The sequence below is a fragment of the Sylvia atricapilla genome, chromosome 5, assembly GCF_009819655.1.
Source record: "Sylvia atricapilla isolate bSylAtr1 chromosome 5, bSylAtr1.pri, whole genome shotgun sequence".
Lineage (NCBI taxonomy): Eukaryota > Metazoa > Chordata > Aves > Passeriformes > Sylviidae > Sylvia > Sylvia atricapilla.
The window spans coordinates 56,335,618-56,355,964 of NC_089144.1; the positions used below are offsets into that span (position 1 = coordinate 56,335,618).

Below are 20,347 nucleotides of genomic sequence, written 5' to 3' on the forward strand. Positions count from 1 at the left end.
CACTTCTGTCTGTTGCACTTAAAAATAACTGCAGGAGGAGAGCTAGATTCCTGGCTCCAAAGCTCCATATGCTTCCATTTCTAGCTGGGTTTTTTTGTTTGTTTTATTTTGTTCATTGGGTGCTTTGTTTGATTTGAATAGGACTATCTCTGCATTTCACCGTCTGGCCTTTGTGAATGCACAGAGGTGTTTAGTGTCCACTTGTACAAGATGCAAAGTACAATGCAGGTTTGCAGAGATTTGCTCTCCAAAACAAGGCAATATTGACAATGTCAGCCTTGTTTGAGGACTCCCTGCATTCAGAATTTTGTAGTTTCCCAATCAGCTGCCAATCTCTTCCTTGCTGAAGGTTCAAAGGTGTGGCAAGGAGGTGCACATGGAGAGTGACAGGTGATGTAACCAGACTCTGGAGATTATTTTATTGTGAAGGATCCAGCTGCTGTATTTATGCAGTCCTGGAAGTGTTGGAGAGAGCTGAAGGAGATGAATCCATTGGCTGCACAAGGGCTCTTGCTGTATTTTTCCTTTGGTGGATGCATTGGTCTGTTCAGCATGGGAAAGGTCTAAGGAGAGAGGAACTGAGGAGCAGAGAAGCAGGAGCTCCACAGAAAGGGTAAAGGGCATGAGAATAACAATCAAAAGTTCAAGACTTTTACTGGTATTTGTTGCACAGCCAGAAGGGAAGAACCTGGATTTGAGTTTGATAGAAAACCAGGAGGATCTGACAGATTAATAGAGGGATTTTTGATGCAGATTTTACCTTCACTTAGCTTCCCTCCAGTGCTCCAAGAGCAAACAGGATCTGGAGGATGTTTGACAAATGTGTTCTTTCTTTTTTTATTTTTTTTCCTCTGTTAAATGCCACTCATAGTTACATTAATTGCTGTAAATGGAATTACTCTTGCCAGGAAAAAAGGCAGGCGTTCTGTTTTCTTGTACTCTCTGGAGAGTCACAGCACTCTTAAATGCTCAGATCTTGTTGTGATTCTCTCTCACTGGAAGGATTTTCTCAACAGCAAAGATCTTTCCAGCCAGCTCTATGGGGAGAATAGGAGAAAGGATACTTGCCTGGGTGTTGCTGTCAATGGTGACTGCTGCTTGCTGCCAGGGAAAAGAGCCAAAATCTCTGCAGGTGATTGGAAGAAGTCCCTTGAATAAAAGGGAGAGGGGTGTTCAAGGAAACAAATGTTTTGCAACAGCAGCTCTTTTGAAAATGGGGGAATATCAACTCTCAATATAGGGATTGAATAGAAACCACTATAAACTAGCAATAGAAGAACAAGTTTCTACCTTAGAAAAGCCTTGTAATTCTTTTGTGCCTCTGTTTAGCCTTGGAGGATAAAGAACTCTCTCTATAGCACAGGTAATTTTAGTTGTGTAATATGGAAACCTCAGCAACTGGACCCAAGTTGGGAAGTTGGCCCTTTTTTGCTTTTTGCTTCTGCAGAAGTTCGTAAGTGGCTTCTTTCTCTCAGACCCTCTGTGCTAGACTTACACAGTGTCCAAATTGATTTCTTCATTCCCCACTTTGCCTCATCTTTGGTTCTCTTATGACAAATGCAAGACCTGTGTGGACACCCTTTACTGCAGCCAGTGAAGTTCATGGTTTTTCCAACAGTCTGGTCCCAGCTCTTATCAACTTTGTGCTCCCTGTGTTTGATTTGTCTGTGTCCCAACATGTATTCTGGACCTGAGGATGTGCTAAGCAAAGAGCTTTTCTGGGAGCTCCAGGAATGCTTTGTTCAGGATGTCTGAGGGAGAGGCAGCACCAGAAGGAAAGCAGACACCTGCACCTGTGAGGCTTTTTGGCAAACCTCATTCCTTTTTATTGCTGTCTGTGACTAAGTATGGATAATAATGCATATAAAGTCTTGGCAAAGCATATGAAGAAGAAAATCTAATTATATTTATGTTTCTGTCCCTGTGTATGTGATACGGGTGTCTGATGCTACCTGACCTGTCCAGAGGGGCTGCTCCTTGATGGTGAACAATGCATTGAAAGCTCTGACTGCTCCTGCATCCACTCTGGAAAACATTATCCTCCTGGTTTCACCATCTCCCAGGACTGCAACTCATGGTAAACCCCGTGCTGCTCTGGTGTGGTTGCTGTAGATAAGTACTGCACTCTGGTCAGTGACTGTTTTGCAATATCTTTCTAGAAATCTCTCTAACTTTAAAAAATTTCCTTTCACTGGCAAAGAATTTGCTCTCTTATTGGAATTGTCAGCCCCTTCCAAGAAGTGAGCTGTTCACAAAGGCAAAATCAGCTCTGTTTTTAAAGGGATATTTGATCTGATAGAACAACATGAAGGTCACACTCCTTCAAAGAGCAGAGAACTACCTGTTTCCTGTGGATAAGACAGACCAGCAGGTTCCCATGTTTGGGTAGTGTCAGCAGTGGTGTCTTTGTTTTGACTTCCTACATGTATTTAACCTCTAAACCCCATTTCTTTCCAAGAGGAGTTAGCCTAAGGCACGTCCTTGGAACTTGTCGCAGGGCTAATGAGTCTTCCTAGCATGGCTCACAAGTTTTCTTTCACTCTTGAGTACCAGACTGGAGGGGAAAACCAGCACTTTAAGGAAAGGAAGTGGAATTAGTCACATATTCCTGATCTGGCTTTGTGTTCAGTGTGAACATACTTGTGCGAGGAGTTTGGACAACTCTTTACTCAGAGGTTTCCAATTAGAGCACAGAAGGAGGACTCGGTGAAGACCATAATATGCAGAAGGGTGGTCTGTGCATCAGCCTTTTTAATCAGAAATTTTTAATTACCTGCACCACGTGTCCCAGAACACAGACCATAACCATGACATTAGCATTTTGTCTTTTTCCCTGGAGCCCTCTGCAGCTTTGAGCTTGGCCACATTGCTCAACCTTGGTGCTCTTGGGAGATGAGTGTAGCCTCACAGGCTGGGGTTTTTATTGCTTGTGTTTTGTTACTGCTTCCTGTTATTCAAACTTGATGCTGCTGTGGAGAATGTCATTCCAGTGACTCTGCATTTAACATCCTCAATAACCTGCGTCCCCACAAATGGTTTTCAAGGGCTGGGATAATTAAAGAAATGAGAAGAATACAGTAGCTCTTGAAACATGGAGTGCAGAGAGGCTTGTGGTGGACAGTGGAGGTGATCAGAGCAGGGGAGTTTGTCATAAGAAGCAGCAGAGGGGAATAGATTTGTTTAAGGGCTAATGAGGGAACTTTCACTGCCTAAAGATGGGGCCAAACTCTTCTCAGAGGCAAACAGCAAAAGGTTATGAAGCAATGGACACAAGCTGCAAAGGAAATTCTCTTTAGACACAAAGAAAAATTATTCTCCCTTCCCCAGTGCTGTACTGGCACAGCTGCTCAGACAGGCTGTGGGACCTCATCTTGGATATTTCTAAACTGAAACGGGCAAGGTCCTCACCCACCTGATCCAGCTTTGTCATTGCTTTCTCTCAGTTGGGGATTATAGTAAATGATTTTTCTGTAAGTACCTTCAAACATTTTCCCCTTGTGATTCTGTTGTATTCATACATACACCTTGAGAACTGCATTGAACTCACTCCACATCAGTGGAATATAGCTGAAAACTCCATAAAACATAGAGCTTTGCAGGGAAAAACAGAAGTCCTTGAGTTCTGCAACCATACCCATTCGTATTACCAGCAGTTGCTGTCAAATGATGGGAAGAAGGGATGAATACATTAAGAAATGAGGTTATGGGAGATGGAAGGGATGTTGGGGACCAATCTAACTTCCTTGGGACAGGGGACCATTTTCAGGTTTTTGGGGAAAATGTGTACAGAAGGTTTATATTCATGCACTCTTGCCTAACTTGCTGCTATCTCTTTCCTAGCATTTGTCGACGTGGCACATGGATCTGCAGCAATGGGGAATGCCCAGGTTTGTTGGCTTTACTCTTTTCAGATTTTGACAAGTAAGCATTGCCTATATCACTCCCACTCATGCCCCACTTACATTTTTATTTCATCAAAAAAAGCAAATATTTGTTCTTTCTTGCTTGCTCCAGTGCAATCCAGTTGGGATCTTGCTTTTAAGTTCTTCTCCTGAGACAAGTCAGACATTTCCCTGTGTGGTTTATGTGTAGCAGTGAAAAGTCCTGTTTGGTGGGAAGACCAGTTCCTGCTTTGATTACTTAGTCTGCCAATTATATGAGTCGGTATGATCAGAGGATTGGCTTCCAGGTAGAGGAACACACCTGCCTTTCTTTGACCACCTAAAATTCCTCATTGTACCTTCTTGACCATGACAATTCCCTCATGGTCATGTTGTGGGTGAATGAGCTACAGCCCCAGGGAGAAAGTGGCTGCCCTGCCTTCCATGGGTGCTGGCAGATTGGAGAGGCAGCTCTTCAGATGCAGATTGGGGTTATGGCTGGACAGGAAAAGAGCAGATTTGGGGGCTTTGGTGGTTTATTGTTGAGATGAGGCTGTGCAACCCTCACGAATTAGGGGAATTGGTACTGTCTTAAGGTGTTCTATCAAAAAGTCTGTCTTTTTCTAGTAACATGAAACATGCCTGACACATCAGTGCTCTGTTTCCTCCTACTTTAGACCAAAAGAACACTTCCCCAAAGTATCAGCACTTAAAGAAGAGGATGGGTGGTGGTGTATGCAAATATTCAAAATGGAGATGACATTTTTACTGAGCTGTCCCCTGTGCTTGCTCATTAAAGATCTCTCCAAGCGCAGAGAATCTCACTGTCTAAAACACAGCCTCAAGAACACAGCCTAGGCTGATTCATTACATCTTTTAGCTAATGGGCAGCAGCATGATTACAAAGAAGAAATAGGTGCCTTTCTAACTTCAGCCTTTCCTTAGGTTATAACTTTTCATGTCCTTGCTCTCTGGGCTGTGAGGAACAATCCATGGGCCAAATTTTTATCCCTAACTCCAGCCACGTTTTTTTCACAGTGATTATGGAAGTGAAGATAAATCTGATATTGAGGCTTGCAAACTGATGTTGATATCCAGCTTTGTGCAAGAGGCAATATAGCACTGCAGCCTTTTTCTGAATTGGGAATCTGTCCCAAATGAGCAGAAGTGGAAAAGAAAGGCATCTTACTTTTGTACCTTCTGCCAGTATATCTAAATCAGTTTCCTGCTAGGCTTGTTCAAGACTAAATGTTGTGTACCTGAAGCTGTTGTACATGTGCCTACTAAGAACTCTATAAACTGTACTGAGACAGTATGGGAGGGCAGTAAAGCCTCCCAGAGCAGGCAAATTTATATCGTTGCTTGTGCTGTTCGTCTCTACTTGAAGTAATATTGCAGCATACTTTCATTGTTGGTTAGTTGCCACAAATATTTCTAAAATCATGTGTCCAGCAAATTTATGTAGTTACTTGTATAAACTCTAGGTGATTCTGTTTCTTTTGACCAGCTTTTTTGCCAGGAAATATTGCTGTCATATTGTGGGAGTGAATTGCCCAGCTGTTAGTTTGGTGATAAGGTGAATCCACGTCTAGAGCTGTCTGGCACTACCAAGAGGCTTTCAGGCTGATATCATAGCAGAGATAATTATGAAGGCAGAAGGTTTCAGGAAATTTCATGGGATGCATTACATCAAATGGAATAGACAGAGGGACCCATAAGAAAAGATTTGGCCACAGAAGAGAAATTTCCCTTTCAGGAGCAATGCCAAAGGCTGAGACTTGTCTTAGCAGTCCCCAGTTCTCTGTGCTACAAACCTGTCTTCTTGTTTCCTTGTTGCAGAGAATGCCCTGGAAATCAAACTCCAAGGGATGACAAACATCCAGGAGGTGCTGGACTTCTCTTAGGGTGAATCAGAGCTGTGCAAGGCTGGGAATCCTCAGGATCTGTGCTTTAGCACCAGCAGTTTTAAGATAGTAAACACTGAATAATATGCTGAACAGGGAAATTTCCACGTGGTGTTCATTAGACAGATCTTCTGTGGGACTCAGTGAAGAGAGAATAAGTCATGGAGCTCACCCGCCAGCTTGGAACATTTAACTTTTCTCCAACCTTTAGCTGGTGATGGCCAGTGTAGGCCCAGCACCTGAATTTTGTTCTGGATAAGGAAGTGGCTGCCTGCTTGTTTGCCATGGGATCATCACTAAATGTGATGATCTTCTCATATGGAAGATTTTCTTTGCAAGCTCTGTAGAGTTGGAGCCTTTCCATGTGTTTGCATGAGGGGGTACTAAATCCCAGCTGTGCTACCTGGATACTGCCTTCCTGGAAATGAAAAGCTACAACTTACCCAAACACCTTCAAATGTTGATATGTTTTAAGAGCTCCTTTTTCTAGTAGAAAGGTGGTCAAGCCTCACACATTATTCTGTGAGGACTTTAGATGTAGCTATTGTAACTATAGAATTATATTTAACTTTCTGTTAGTAGAGATGATAGTTCAGGGTAAAGTCTAACATAAATTCTACCCTTGGAAGGATTCCCACAGACATTATCTTCCAGCTCTTCAGTCTCATAAAGTATTTTATGTTAAAATAACTTACTGCTATTTAAGGCATCCCAGCAAAAGAATATAGGCTTTTCCACAGACACAAATTTCAGCTCTTGACTGCAATTTATTCTGTGCTCCCCAGCTGTTGTTGGTTCTTCTGTTACTACTGGTAGTGCCTTACAGAAGTAAATAGTGAGATAAATATCTTTCTGGTTCTTTCTGCTCCGTGGGGAGCTTGGGCCTTGTACAACCTGTTCCACCAGGTTTGTGGGGGCTGAGCAGGATTTTGCTTGCAACTGGCAGTGGGATGATTAATGGCTCTTTCCTTTTTCCAGGGGAATGCTCTGTCACTGGCCAGTCCCATTTCAAGAGCTTTGACAACAAGTATTTCACCTTCAGTGGGATTTGCCAGTACTTATTTGCCAAGGATTGTGTGGAAAATTCCTTCTCTGTGATCATTGAGACTGTGCAGGTAACAGCAGCCTTGGCTGGTGCCTCTGCGAACGCTCTTGAGAGAGGGGGCAGGGCTGTGGGACTATGACATAAATTGCAGATGCACAGGCCAACAGAAGTAATTTCCCTATGAGATAATTAGTTTAAATAACAGATGCAGTCTTTCTCCTTAGTTAATAAGTGTTTTGCTTCTCCTCACCACCATTCCCAGGAGCCTGCCTGGGGAGGGAGGCTCATGATGAGGTTTGGAGAACAGGCTCTCACCGACTCTTTGCCAGCTGAACAAACAGAGGGGAGGGTGCATCCCTTGCAAAGCACCCTGGCTGCTGGGACCTCCCTAATGCCCATGGGGAAAGGACATTTCCTTGGACAGCAAGGAGAGTGCACTGGCAGAGCAGTGCCTTGCGTCGCTTCCCATTTAGTCAGATTGGCTGGTGGTTTTTTTGTACTCAGACAGCAGCTCCTGACTTTCTTTACTGCCTCCCCCATGGATGTGTGAGAGGCAGCTGCAGAGAGACAGGAAAGGGAGCCAGGCTGGTGCAGGGAGGGCTGGAGACCCTGAAGGTGGATATCACAGGGAGGTTAACACAGTCATGAAATGAATTAGCCAATTGTGCTTGGGAAAAGGTGAACAAATCTGGAGACTGGAAAGGACCCTGAAGGAAGCAGAGGGGAAGAAAGAGATGGAGACAAAGGAACTGAAAGCAGGGAGAGGTGCAATGGAGACAGGAGACTGACAGGGAAGGGGAGTATCAGCCTGGCCTGCAGCACCAGGGAAGTAGCAGGCTTTGGAAAAATGGGCTGTGACAGTTCTCTGCACCATCTGCATCAGTCTCCTGTATTACAGAGCTCTGATACTGCAGCTCTGAGGTCATCAGTGCTTGGAAAAACCTGCCGGACAGGTTTCCACTGAAACTTCCCTTTCGAAACCAGGGAGGAGACATGGGGCCCCCGCAGTCCGTGTTCCTCATCTGGGTATCCCACAGCCGGGACAATAAACACTCCAGGAGTCTCGGGTAACGCGAACTGTGTGCCTGTTTCCCAGGCTGTGTGGGTCAGGTGGCCTTCCTGCCCCTGCCACAGCTGTGGGGCTGGTAACTGCTGTGGGTCTCTCCCAGGAGTCTGGTGGAACACCCACAGATCCCTTTCCAAGTTCTGAGACGGGGAGCTCAGCCCTGGTGTGTGATTAGTGGGATAATGGAGGGAAGGCTGCCAGCCTGCTGTTTGTGGGATGTAGAAACCAGATCTATAAAACCAGTGTGACACTCAACAGCTCCCAAATTACATGCCAAAATGCCTTGTGGGACTAAGTCACCAAGAAAGTGAAAACTTGATGTTAGAGGCAGGTTTTCCTTTCTCTGCAGTGTGCAGATGATCCTGATGCTGTGTGCACTCGCTCCGCTTCTGTCCGGATCTGGGATATGGACAACAGCATCATTAAAATGAAACACGGAGGAGGAGTTTCCCTGAATGGACAGGACATACAGATCCCTTTGCTGCAAGGTGTGTTCACACAGGCTGACTCTGGCCAGCCACTGAAAGGATCCTATTTGGTAGTGGTTTTAGATATGCCTTAGCCCAGCTCAATCAAAGGGTGTTTTCAGTGCCAAACTCTCACTTTCAGTTTCTTCTAGAAGCTCTGTCATTTCAGCTTCTCTCCATGCAGCTGACACATCTTGACTTGGCTCCTCTAAAATCAGGAGAAATAAGCTGGTCGGCACTTGAGAGATTTGTGAAAATCACTGTTGGTCTATTCTTTTTGAAATTATTTTTTTCAAACAGAAGCTTGAAATCATGGAATCACAGAACAATTCGGATCTTAAAGATATCTCTTTCCAACCCCCTGCCTTGGGCAGGGACACCTTCCACTAGACCAGGCTGTTCCAAGGCCCATTCAGCCTGGCCTTGGACACTTCCAGGGATGAGGCACCCACAGCTTCTCTGGGCAACCTGTCCAAGGCTTCAGCAGCCCCACCGGGAAGAATTTCTTCTTAATATCCGATCTAAACCTGCTCTCTGTCACTGTGAAGCCATTGCCCCTCATCCTGTTGCTACATCTTGTAAAAGCTCGCTGTGACACCCTGTGGTTGCCTTCAGGTGCCCTCCGTGTACAGCGTGTGGTGAGGAGTTCAGTTCGCCTCACCTACGGGGAAGATCTGCAGATTGACTGGGATGGTCATGGAGAACTCCTAGTGAAGGTACTTTTTCTTCTGTTTTATTTCTGCCTGTTTGTCCCTTCTCTCATTCCACCCAAACATGTACAAAGATTTTCTTGTCTGAAGTCAGAAATTGCTTTGTGTTGCATGTTAGAAATTCCTTGCTCTTTTGCTACCCCCAGAGTGTTATACAGGTCCTTTTGTATTCCAGAAACAAACACTTCATCTTATAGCAGTTTGGTAGTTTTTTAAAATTTTTGTGTGTGTGTGTGCGTGCAATGACAGCCATTATTAACCGTGAACAGTTTTGTGTTTTGTTCAGCAGATACTCTCCAAACTGGAGTTTTGTTTTTATTTGCTTTGACTGCCCTGTCTAAAGCAGCAGATGTGAACGACTTAAAATAAGGGAAGAAAAGGCCTCCAGGGACACAGTTACTCATAATTTCCAGGAAATAGAAATCAGCTCATAGAAGAAGTGCTGTGTGCTCCTTCTACTGTGAGGAATGCTTAAAGTCAGTCTTGATTAACAATTAAGTTTTGTCAGTGATGCAGACACAGCTGAGTGTAGAAATATCTGAGCCAGGTTTAACAGAAATTATCTGTAAGGAAGCTGTAGCAACAGCTCTGCTGCTTTTGAACCCCCCCCGTAGTAGGGGTCTGCTCACAGAGAGAAATTTTTCCAAGAAAACCAGTTTTCCTGGGATTTTCTGCTGAGTGTCAAACATTGCCCTCCTTGAACCATGGCATTGCTTTTGCATTCTCCTTGCCCGCCCCAAAATCAGGCTTAAATGTCATGTCTGGAACAGCACAAATGGTTATGAAAGCCAGTTCAGAATTGAGTTCAAGAGTTGAAAAGATAACAGATAAGAAAGGTCTGGAATAATTTTAGAAAGTATCTGTGGGTTTTTGCTTGTTGCTTTGATTTAACCTGTATCTCTGTGCTCTGAAGTTCTTTTAGGGCTTAGAATAATTCACTTCAATCCCTTGGCACATCTCAGGAGTTTTGGCTTTCCTCAGTATTCAAAGTATTTTTCTCCCTGATCAGAGACCCATATAACCTGGCAAATTTTTTGTCCCACTGAAAACAAACCTAATTTTCTGCTCCAGATCCTCTGCCCATAAAAGCAGTGGGAGTTTCTCCTTGTCTCCTTGTCTTCTCCTCTTGCAGGACATCTAAAACATCTCTTTAATTGCTTTTGGAGAGTTATTTTGTGCTGGATTTGTAGACTGACCTGTTGCCAAGTATTGCTGACAATTGAAGGAAGTGATACACTTCCATTACCTTGTTCTGGCAAAAATTCTTCCTCTGTGTTCCTCAAGAAGACTCCCCTTTCTGTGACTAACTGATAATTGTGATTTGAGCTTCCACTCCAAAATACTCCACAATTTGGACTTGTCTGAGTCATTGTTCCATCTGCAGAGTACGTGAAGAGTAGTAGTACTCTTAGGAGTAAGAATATTTATCCTCTAATTGTTCTTTTTGATGCTCCATATTTGACCCCCGTGTTTGAATGCCCAGTAGCATCAGGTCACATTTTTGTATGATTGTTTTTATTTTTGTTTATACAGAAAACCAGTTTTCTTTTAAAATGTGGACTTTTCTACCTTTTGTTGTTGTTTTGTTTGTTTGTTTCACTGAACTAGCACTCTACTACATGGATACACAGAGCTAATGTAGCATCAAAGCTTCTCAGTAGTGGATAGTGTTTGTAATATACCAGAGCTTTACTCCTAACAGAAATTGACAGTTCCTACTAAAATGAAAGGTAATGGTGCCTTTGTGTTGCAGATGTTGCTTAGGAGATTTCTCCTTGTTTACCTCTAGGTTTAGGGTCACCTTTCAGAATGTCCCTTGATTTGCAGCAGGAATAAAACAGGGTGAAAAGTGCACCTGCTCTGTGGATTGTTGAAAATTTTACTTTTAGTGTGCCTGAAATTTCTCTGGGCAGGAGGAATCTCTAATGTGGGGTAGCTTTAGGGATTTAGTTTGTTCCTTATTTTATCCAGGGTCCCAAGTGTTGAGGATATTGGACATCTCCAATATTGCCTCAATTTTGTGATAAAACAGCCTGTTTGAGTTTCCTTCATTATCCAACTTTCCTTTGAAATGTGAAATGCTCCCACATGCAGTCTCTTTCTCCAAATTGCCATGGGAATTACATTAAAAAAATGCAATTCCCACTGTTGCTCTGCTAACATATATGAATGAAGGGGGACAATAGGGAAAGACTCAACTGGACTGCTGATCAAGGCATAAAAATAAGCCATTTTTCTTAGTTAGCCTCTGAAATTCACTGTACTGTGCAAAAAGTGTCCTACTGCTACTAATAGTACCATTTTTGTTCGAAGTTTGAAAATACAGTACAATGGCTTTGTGTCTGTAGTATTTTGATGTGTGTTTGAGAATTTTCTTGACTGTTAAATTGTGTATGGCTCATTCCTTTAAAAAAGAAATTGCTCTACAGTGGTAACCTGTTCTGGAAGATGACCAGTCTGATGTTGTGTTCCTTAGGTGTCTCCAGTCTACTCTGAAAGGATGTGTGGGCTGTGTGGAAATTATAATGGGAACCGAGGGGATGATTTTCTTACACCTTCTGGCATGGTGGAATCTCTTCTGGAAGACTTTGGGAACTCCTGGAAGCTCAATGCAGACTGCCAGGACTTGTTAAAACAAGACAGTGACCCCTGCAATCTAAATCCTCATTTAGGTACTGAGCTCTATCCAAAATCAACGTGTGCAGCAAATGGTGATCTTCCATCTACATTAAAAAAAAAAAAAAAAAAAAAAAAAAAAAAAAAAAAAAAAAAAAAGGAAAATTAAGAAAAAGAGAAGAAGCTAATGTTGTTTACATTACCATTAGGGTGGCTGTAACATATGTTTTTAAAAACCCAATAAACAACAACAAAAAAAACCCCCAAAACCTAGAAAACAAGCAAACAAACAGAAAAACCAAAAAGAACACCACACAGAGACTTGTATTGATGCAGGCTTCCTAAGGAAAAGATAATATTTTGTGAAAATTGAACACAAAAATTAGTTTAATTTTGCAAATATAAAAAGGCAGCAGAAAGCAAAGGCCCTGTAAAAGAAATTACAGCACCAGAATTAGTGCTAACAGAATATGGACGCATTGTTTTTCTCTGATTTGTTTTACTAGTGAAACATTATTCTTTCAATAGAGCTCATGACATATGAGCTATGGTGCTGTCAGGATGAGGTGCCTGCCTGATCCTGTTTTATTCTTGTGGGCTTTTTTTTGTTTTGTTGTTTTTTTGTTTGTTTGTTTGCTTTTTCTTTTATGAAAGGAAGAGCAAATGCTTACTGTAGCTCATCTAGCTTGCCTTGAAAGCTACTTTGATTGATGGATTCAGCGTGAGCATGCCATCTTTCTCTTTTTTAGCCAAATATGCTGAGGATTCCTGCTCTGTTCTGATGTCTCCTGCCTTTGAACCTTGTCACCATGAAGTCAGTCCCACTCCCTATGTGAGGAACTGTCGCTTTGATGTTTGTTCCTGCTCCAGTGGCAAGGATTGCCTGTGCTCTGCCATTGCTAATTATGCAGCAGCCTGTGCCAGGAAGAGCATCCTGGTCCAGTGGAGACAACCCGACTTCTGCCGTAAGTGCAATGCTGCCCCAACTCACTTCTTTTCCTCATCCTGCAGGAATTTTTCTGGCAATGTTGGTTGAAAGATGTAAAATGAGATGCCCAAATTTCCTTATGGCAAATGATGAGAGTAAATCTTTCCTCCACACTGGATGCAAAAGGTGTTCCTAGGGGGCTGCTCAGCACTGGGGGAGAGAAGTGGTGATCTGACACAACTCCACAGAACTTTTGCCTAGATTGCCATTTTCAGCTACTCACCTGGAAACTTTCTGAATGTCCCAGGGTAGGAGTCTTCCATGGATTTGTAGCAATCCATGAACTGCCTTTTTCTGAGGCCCAAGCTTCCCACATCCTGACCTCATCAGTGACTCCTGGCTTTAGGTGAATGTGGGGTTGTGGAGGAAGCAAAAAAGGACAAGACAAACTTGCATCAGAAGAGAATTTTGGCAGTCTTGTGGCACCACCCCTGCTCACAGCAGGGCTCAGTTACTGTAGATTGCCTGAGGTTTTGTCCAGACAAATTTTAAATAGTCTCCAAAAACAGAGGTACTGTAGCCTCTCTGATATCTCTCTCTTATCTAGGGCAAGATTCATAGCTAAACTGCCCAAGACACTGGAGCAGAAGAATCCAACACCTTTCATTTCTTTTATTTCTCTGTTAGATTAATGTGGCAGGAAAAAATCCATTGCCACATAATTTTGATCAAGCACAGACATACTTTTCCCATAAATATTTGTGAAGTGAATGTTTTTCCATTTTCCTGAGCAACTTTGTTATTAAGGAAAGAAGACAATTGAAAAATTTGGGGGAAAGCATGTGTGCTTGGCAGCCCTCCAGATTTGTTCTGCTACTTCTTCTCAAGCAGAGGATGGGAAAAACATTTATAAACTGAGTGTGTAGAAAGTAGAAAAGAGGGAGGTCTCTGGCCTTTGACCTGGTAGGGTCTGCAAGGTCAGCAACCACAACTTCTGCAGGCTGGAGAGTGTTGCAAACGAGAACAAACCCAGTTTAATATAAACTGCTGGATGGTTTTATAATATTTTACCTAGTTTATGTAAATGTTCAGATAGTGGAACAGTAATGTAATAAAAATCCTTTCAGAACTCTGCAGGTCTGGAGGCTGAAAGAAAGAGCAGCGATAATGCGCCATTGCTCTTTCTGTAATTGAACAAGTCAATTTTCACAATTAATCTTTAATAGTGCAGAGCTGCTTCTTCCTTTCTGTGCATTACAGAGAGCTTTGTGCTCTCACAAAGTGACGATTTCCCTGATTGCAGATCCATCAGCCCCCATTAAATAATCCTGGTGCCCTAGACATCTCCTGTCACATGAAGGAGAGCAATCCCTCTTTCTTAATGGGCTTGAGATGTGAATGTGCAGGTTGTGTAATTTGTGCTGATGGCCCAGTGCACTGAATGTGTGCTCTGGCCCTACCTTCATCCCCAGAGATTCAGTTTCTTGGGAAATGACTTGACACAGCCAGTTTGCTTGATTTGGAGTGAGTAAGTGTCAGGGAGCAAAGTCATTAGTGTAGCACAGCATCTCTGCTATGTGTCAAGTTATCAAGTGTATTCAGCCTTCTCTATCTTTGACATTAGTTTAGTTGCAGTTTGATTATTTAAGACCCGACTTATACCCCTTAGCCCACCATGAATAAGCACTGGAGCCAGCCCCTTCATGCAGCAAGGGAGGAGTAGACTGGGAGGGCTGTGTCTCTTGTGCAGCTGCATGTAAAAAATTGGGTAAAACCAACCTGAATGGCTGAGGCCAGAGAGTGTTGGTGGAGTTAAACCCAGCTGGTGGCTGGTCATCAGTGGTGTTCTGCAGAGCTCAATAGTTGGGCCAGTTTTGTTTAATATTTTAATCAAGGATCTGGGTGAGGGGGTCAAGTGCACCCTCAGTCATTTCTCAGATGACACCCAACTGGGGGGAGTGTGGCTCTGCTGGAGGGCAGGAAGGCTCTGCAGAGGGATCTGGACAGGCTGGATCCATGGGCCCAGGCCAGTGGTCACAGGGTCCACAAGGCCAGGTCCTGGCTCCTGCCCTTGGGTCACACCAAGCCCCTGCAGCTCCAGGCTGGGGCAGAGGGGCTGGAAAGCTGGGAAAGGCCCTGGGGGTGCTGGGGACAGCGGCTGCACAGGAGCCCAGGTGGGCAAGAGGCCAATGGCCCCTGGGCTGTGCCAGCCATGGTGTGACAGCAGGGCCAGGGCAGTGACTGTCCCCTGGGCTGGGCACTGCTGGGGCCACACCTCAGCTCCTGGGGCACTTCTGGGAACCTCAGCACAAGAAAGACATTGAGGGGCTGGAGCGTGTCCAGGGAAGGGAACGGAGCTGGGGGAGGGGCTGGAGCACAAATCTGAATGAGGAGAAGCTGGGGGTGGGTTAAGTCTGGAGAAAATGAGGCTCAGGGGGGTCCTTCTCACTCCCTACAACTCTGACAGGAGGGTGCAGCCAGGTGGGGGTCAGGTCTGCTCCCGGATAACAAGGGACAAGAGGAGAGGAAATGGCCTCAGGTTTCATCAGGGATGTTCAGATTAGGTTTTATGTAAACATTCTTCATGGAAATTGTTATCAAGCACTGGCACAGGCTGCCCAGAGATGTTGTTGAGTCACCATGCCTTGAGGTGTTCAAAAGCCATGTGGATGTGGTGCTTAGGGACATGCTTTGATGGTGGACTTGGAAGTGTGAGGTTAATGGCTGTATTCAGTTATCTTATAGTCTTTTCCATCCCAAATATTTCTCTGTTTTTCTGTCTCATGTGTATGTTGTTCTGTGGCACAGGAGATTCAGTCAACAGGTCCCTAGATCTTCCTTCAGATTTTAAGACACATTGATAAGCCCATTATTTTCCTTAATGTGGTAGTGCTGGGGCAGTTGGTGGCTTTGCATGCCTTCTGTAAGAGGATTTGTATAGGATTAATCCAAGAGTGCTGGAGTAAGGAATTAAGGACAGGCTCTGAGAAGCATTTGGGGATGGCTATAGTGCATGGTGGACCTCAGCATGGCGGAGAAGCTGTGTTAAATCTAGTCCTGGCAGGGTACACCTTCACCCAGAGGTTTGTGTTACCTTGTGTTACTTGAGGAATTGGTCATGGTTTGTCTCTTTCACTCTGATTTCAAAACTCACCCACAAAAGCTGCTTCAGCTGTTCCATGCAAACACATTTTTTTCCAGTGCTTTCCCACTGTTTCTCAACTAATTCCTGGGATAGACTGTGGTTCAGAGTACAGCATTGAGCTATTTTGCTTTAGTAGGAGCCATCCACAGAGACTAGATGCATCTTGTCTTTTCCTTTCATTTTCCTGTCAATAATGGGATGGGTTTTTTTTAGTGGCAGTGTATTACACAGTGTCCAAACAGGCCTCTCCCAGGTCAGTAGTCTTGCCTTTTTCCTGTTAAAAGCAGATATTGCTGGGAAGGGATAGAGCAGGGTATTGGGATGTTGACTGCAAGCATAGTATTGGAAGCATAACTGGAAAAACAGGGCACATTTTGAAAATTTTAGGAGATGCATGGGCAAGGAAAATCTTAGAAAGGGACCATAAATATCATCTTGTTTCAAGGCACACCTTCCGCTAGACCAAGTTTTTCCAAGTCCTTTTCAGCCTGTCCTTGAACACTTCTAGGGATGGGGCAGCCACAGCTTCTCTAGATAACCTCTGCCAGAGCCTCAGCAGCCTCACAAGGATGAATTTCTTCCTAATATCCAATCTAAACTTGCACTCTTTCAGTTTGAAGCCATTCCCACACATGGATTACAAAGCTTTATCCAAGAAAGGGATGTATTGCAAAGTTGTCCCTGTGGACAGGGAGTGTTACCACTGACTAGAAAGTAGGGCAGGATGCTGGGCTTGGTTATTTCATCCTTTTTTGAACTTTGAAACTCATAAACTGATGTACCCATCTGAAATCTGCCAAACCAGTTCTATGTTTCCAGAGGTTGATGTGTAGCAAGTAATACTTTTGGCTGAGGTCTCATGGTTATCCTGGTGGGATGTGCCTTTGGTGATGAAAGTTATTTTTAAAATGGTCCTCAGCTGTGGGCTGTCCCTATTCAGGGTTTGGTTTACTGCAAAGATCAGTTTTATGTAAATTAGAAGCACATTTTTGTGAATGGCTGCGAAATACTCCTGTAACAGTGAATGAGTCTATCTTCTGCTCAGTCCAGAGTTAGGAAGAATTTGCAGTATTGGTGAGCACACATTTCTTGGGCTGTGTTGTGACAGGTACATTAAGCAGTTTGGACACAAATCCCAGACTTGATTTTTGCTCTTAAGAAGGATTCAAGTCACCTTCAATGCTTCTGGGATGGATTTTCAGTTTAGGGTATTACACCCCCCATGTATGGGGCTGCAGGAGCCTCAAGAGAAGCTGGTACATCCATGTCTCTCTTCAGTGGGCAGGGATAATTCCTCATTTCCAAAGAGTTTTGTGAAGGTGAACATGAGCCACTGGTCAGCATGTAGGCCTTGCTTTTCTAGTCCAGTGAACACCTGGCTGAGGCTGCAGACCCATCCTGTTATTCCATGGCTGCCAGAGTTCCCAGGGATGTGTGCTAGATGAGAGTCGGGATTATCACATCATTCTGCAGGAATGACAAGAGGAAGGGCTTTCTCTGTAACCTTTTGATCTTGGTTTTAGCAAGGTACAAATGTGCCAACTTTCTTTTGCAGCTGCTTCCCTGAACATTGTTCCTCATCACCTTACAACTGTTTGCTGTGGAACGTTGCTACAAACGACAATGTAAATCCTGGTTATCAGGAGACCTGTTGAATTCAAACTTGATAAAACAAACTCTTTTTTTTTTGACTTCTGCAATTTGCTGTCATAGCTGCCACCTAGTGCTGATGCTGATGCGTGCAGAGGTGAATGCTTCAAAAATCGGCTCTGTAGAGGTGGAGGTTTTATAAACAAAGAAGCCGAAGTGTCTCCAAAGGCCATAATTAGTCTTTGTATAAAAGAATTCGTCCTAAAAAAATCGTTAGTATCAAAGTTTGGCTCCACGATTGCTTAATTACTTCATTATTTGCGCCTGTTTTCAGAGAAATCCCAGAGTACTTCTGTGATGTGAGACTGTAAAGTATTGCAGCACTCCTGCTTACCAAAGCAGAAAAGTATTTTTCTACTGCTTTTTCTATTTATTTTGACCAAATGGACCCTAAAGATGTTGCACAGGAAGAGAGGTGTGAATGTGTACGTGACACTTGTAATGCTCCTAATGCATGGAATCATGGAATGGTTTGGGTTGGAAGGGACCATACAGACCGTGTCATTCCAGCCCCGTCCCAGGGCAGGCACACCTTCCGCTAGACCAGGTTGTTCCAAGGCCTATTCAGCCTGTCCTGGAACACTTCTAGGGATGGGGCAGCCACAGCTTCTCTGGGCAACCTGTGCCAAGGCCTCCCCAGCCTCACAGGGAAGAATTCCTTGCTAACAGACAATCTAAACCTCCTCTCTGTCAGTGTGAAACCATTGTCCCTTGTTCTGTCACTCCAGGCCCTTGCAAATAGTCTCTCTCCATCTGTTTTTAGGTTCCCTTCAGGTACTGGAGAGCTTAAATTAGGTTTTCCTGACTGTGATCCAGATAATAACAGAGGTTGGACAGAGCTTGTATCCTGGGTGGAATTTTGCGACTGGATTTCCATCACTGGGCAGTGTAGTCCAGTCCTGGCATTTATTGGGAATGTCCTTTAGTAAGATTTTGTTTGTGTGCATATAAGCAGCACCTTAGGCTACACCAGTGCTGCAGTTAAGGAGGAATGGTGTAACACTCCATTGACAAGTATATTGAGCAAGTATCTTTTAATCCCAAGCTTCCCAGTCTGTTTTAGGCAGCTCTTCCTTTAGCTGGATTTGGATCAAATGGTCTTCTCCCTCATGTGTTTCACCAGCAATGGCCTGTCCTGAAGGCCAGGTGTACCAGCAGTGTGGGACGCCGTGCAACCAGACGTGCCGGTCGCTGTCCTACCCGGAGGAGGACTGTGAGCAGCTCTGCCTGGAGGGGTGCTACTGTCCCCCTGGACACTACCTGGATGAGCATGACCAGTGTGTGCCCAAGTCCCAGTGCTCCTGTTACTATGATGGGGAGATCTTCCAGCCAGAGGATGTATTCTCGGATCACTACTCCATGTGGTAAGTGCACTGTTCATAGCCCTTTTCTACATGCCGTCACTCCAATTTTTGGGTGGCTTGAGTTGTTAAATGGGTCAGTTCCTGTGCATCCACTGAAACTAGTCAAAGAAAAGGCAAGATTTTGCCTCCAACAAGCCAAATGGAGAGTTTTGCTGTTGAATCTCTCTCCATTTAATTTCAAATCTCGCCTTAGACAGAATTACTCTGTATTAAGACCTGTTCTATGAACAATTCCTGCCAGTTTGAAATGGAGCTTAATTACTGACAATAGCTACTTTGTGGGCTTTTAAAATGTCACTTTAATGTACTATGCTACACTTCTTAACTGTTAAGACCTAATTACCTCTTGTCAAAGATACAAGTATTAAAAAACATTTCTAATTGCTAAATTGAATAGCAGTACAGTTGGAGTGGGAATGCAATTGGTGGGCAAGGCCCAGTTTTGCGACCTGTGTGTTATTTTCCTCTCCACCACAAAAATCCTAAGTTTCAGGAACTAGGTGGTCCCTTACCTCTTTCCACAGTAAAGCTGACTATTGTCTTGCCTAGCCTTATCCCTGTGCAGCTGCACTGGATCCAGTAGGACAGGGCCAGCAGGCAGCTGGGTTGCCATCCGCTGTATCCCATCAATCCCTTAAGGAAAATTTGCCTTTAATGTTGGTAGGCAGTGTGGAGGGAGAGCAACAGCTCAGCTCCACTCACGTGTAGTTTTGTATTCTGACAAGTTCCCTGTTGACTGAAATTCAGCAAGAGTGAAAGCTAAATGCTGTTTCATTAAATATAAAATCTGTTTGTTTTTCTTAGCTATTGTGAGAATGGATTCATGCACTGCAGTACAAACAGAGCTCCTGGTGCCTTCCTGGCTGATGTTTTTGCTGAAGAGAGGCCATCTCCCAGAAGTTAGTATACCTTAAAAAAATAATATTTTATTTTGGATTTTTTTCCTCTTCAATCTCTTGGTAGTGTAGATTGGAGAAAAAAATCCAGAGGTAGCAACAGCTGTGATATTGTGAGAATTTTTCCTAACTTTTTTTTTACAGGATAGAAACAAAAGCAATGCGTGGGAGGATGCAGGGCTCACTGAATCTCATCTCTCAATATTATAATTATAATTAGCCACTGTAGTGTCTCTTGAGCTGAAAAGGTTAAAGGATGCCTTGGCAGTGATCTGAGGTTCCCATTTGAGGATCACAAGACATCAGTAACTCATTAGTTTTTTACCTTCTGCTTCTCACTAGTGGGATGCAAACTCTCTTTTCTAGTGCAAATGAGGCTTTTAGTGGCCTGAAGGTTTGCACTGCTGCCAGGTTTGCAGTGTGCCTTCCAGCCAGCAGGAATCTCCATGAAGCCTGCTGGAGACTGACAACTGCCACGTTTCCCATCAATGGACAGGTTTATCAAACATTTGACTGAAGGCTGTGAGAGGTGCATGGGAACACTTTTAGCATCTAACTGGGGTTTGCAGCACTGGAGAAAGGCCAGCAGTGCTCTGGGATCTTTTGGCGTTTCCCACTGATATGTGGATGGAGCTAATGGGATTGTCATGAGATAGGGGAAATGAGATTGGATGT

General features: G+C 43.9%; 1 protein-coding gene across 1 annotated transcript in view; it reads left to right on the forward strand.

The window, feature by feature from the left end:
• Positions 1 to 20,347, forward strand: part of VWF (von Willebrand factor) — a 119,057-nt gene that overhangs the window by 21,915 nt on the left and 76,795 nt on the right. The window contains exons 9-17 of the mRNA XM_066319577.1: positions 1,966 to 2,077; positions 3,841 to 3,887; positions 6,764 to 6,900; positions 8,246 to 8,384; positions 8,979 to 9,079; positions 11,550 to 11,745; positions 12,439 to 12,654; positions 18,536 to 18,776; positions 19,581 to 19,675. Of these exons, the coding sequence (XP_066175674.1) occupies positions 1,966 to 2,077; positions 3,841 to 3,887; positions 6,764 to 6,900; positions 8,246 to 8,384; positions 8,979 to 9,079; positions 11,550 to 11,745; positions 12,439 to 12,654; positions 18,536 to 18,776; positions 19,581 to 19,675 (1,284 nt within the window). The remainder of the gene's footprint in view (positions 1 to 1,965; positions 2,078 to 3,840; positions 3,888 to 6,763; positions 6,901 to 8,245; positions 8,385 to 8,978; positions 9,080 to 11,549; positions 11,746 to 12,438; positions 12,655 to 18,535; positions 18,777 to 19,580; positions 19,676 to 20,347) is intronic.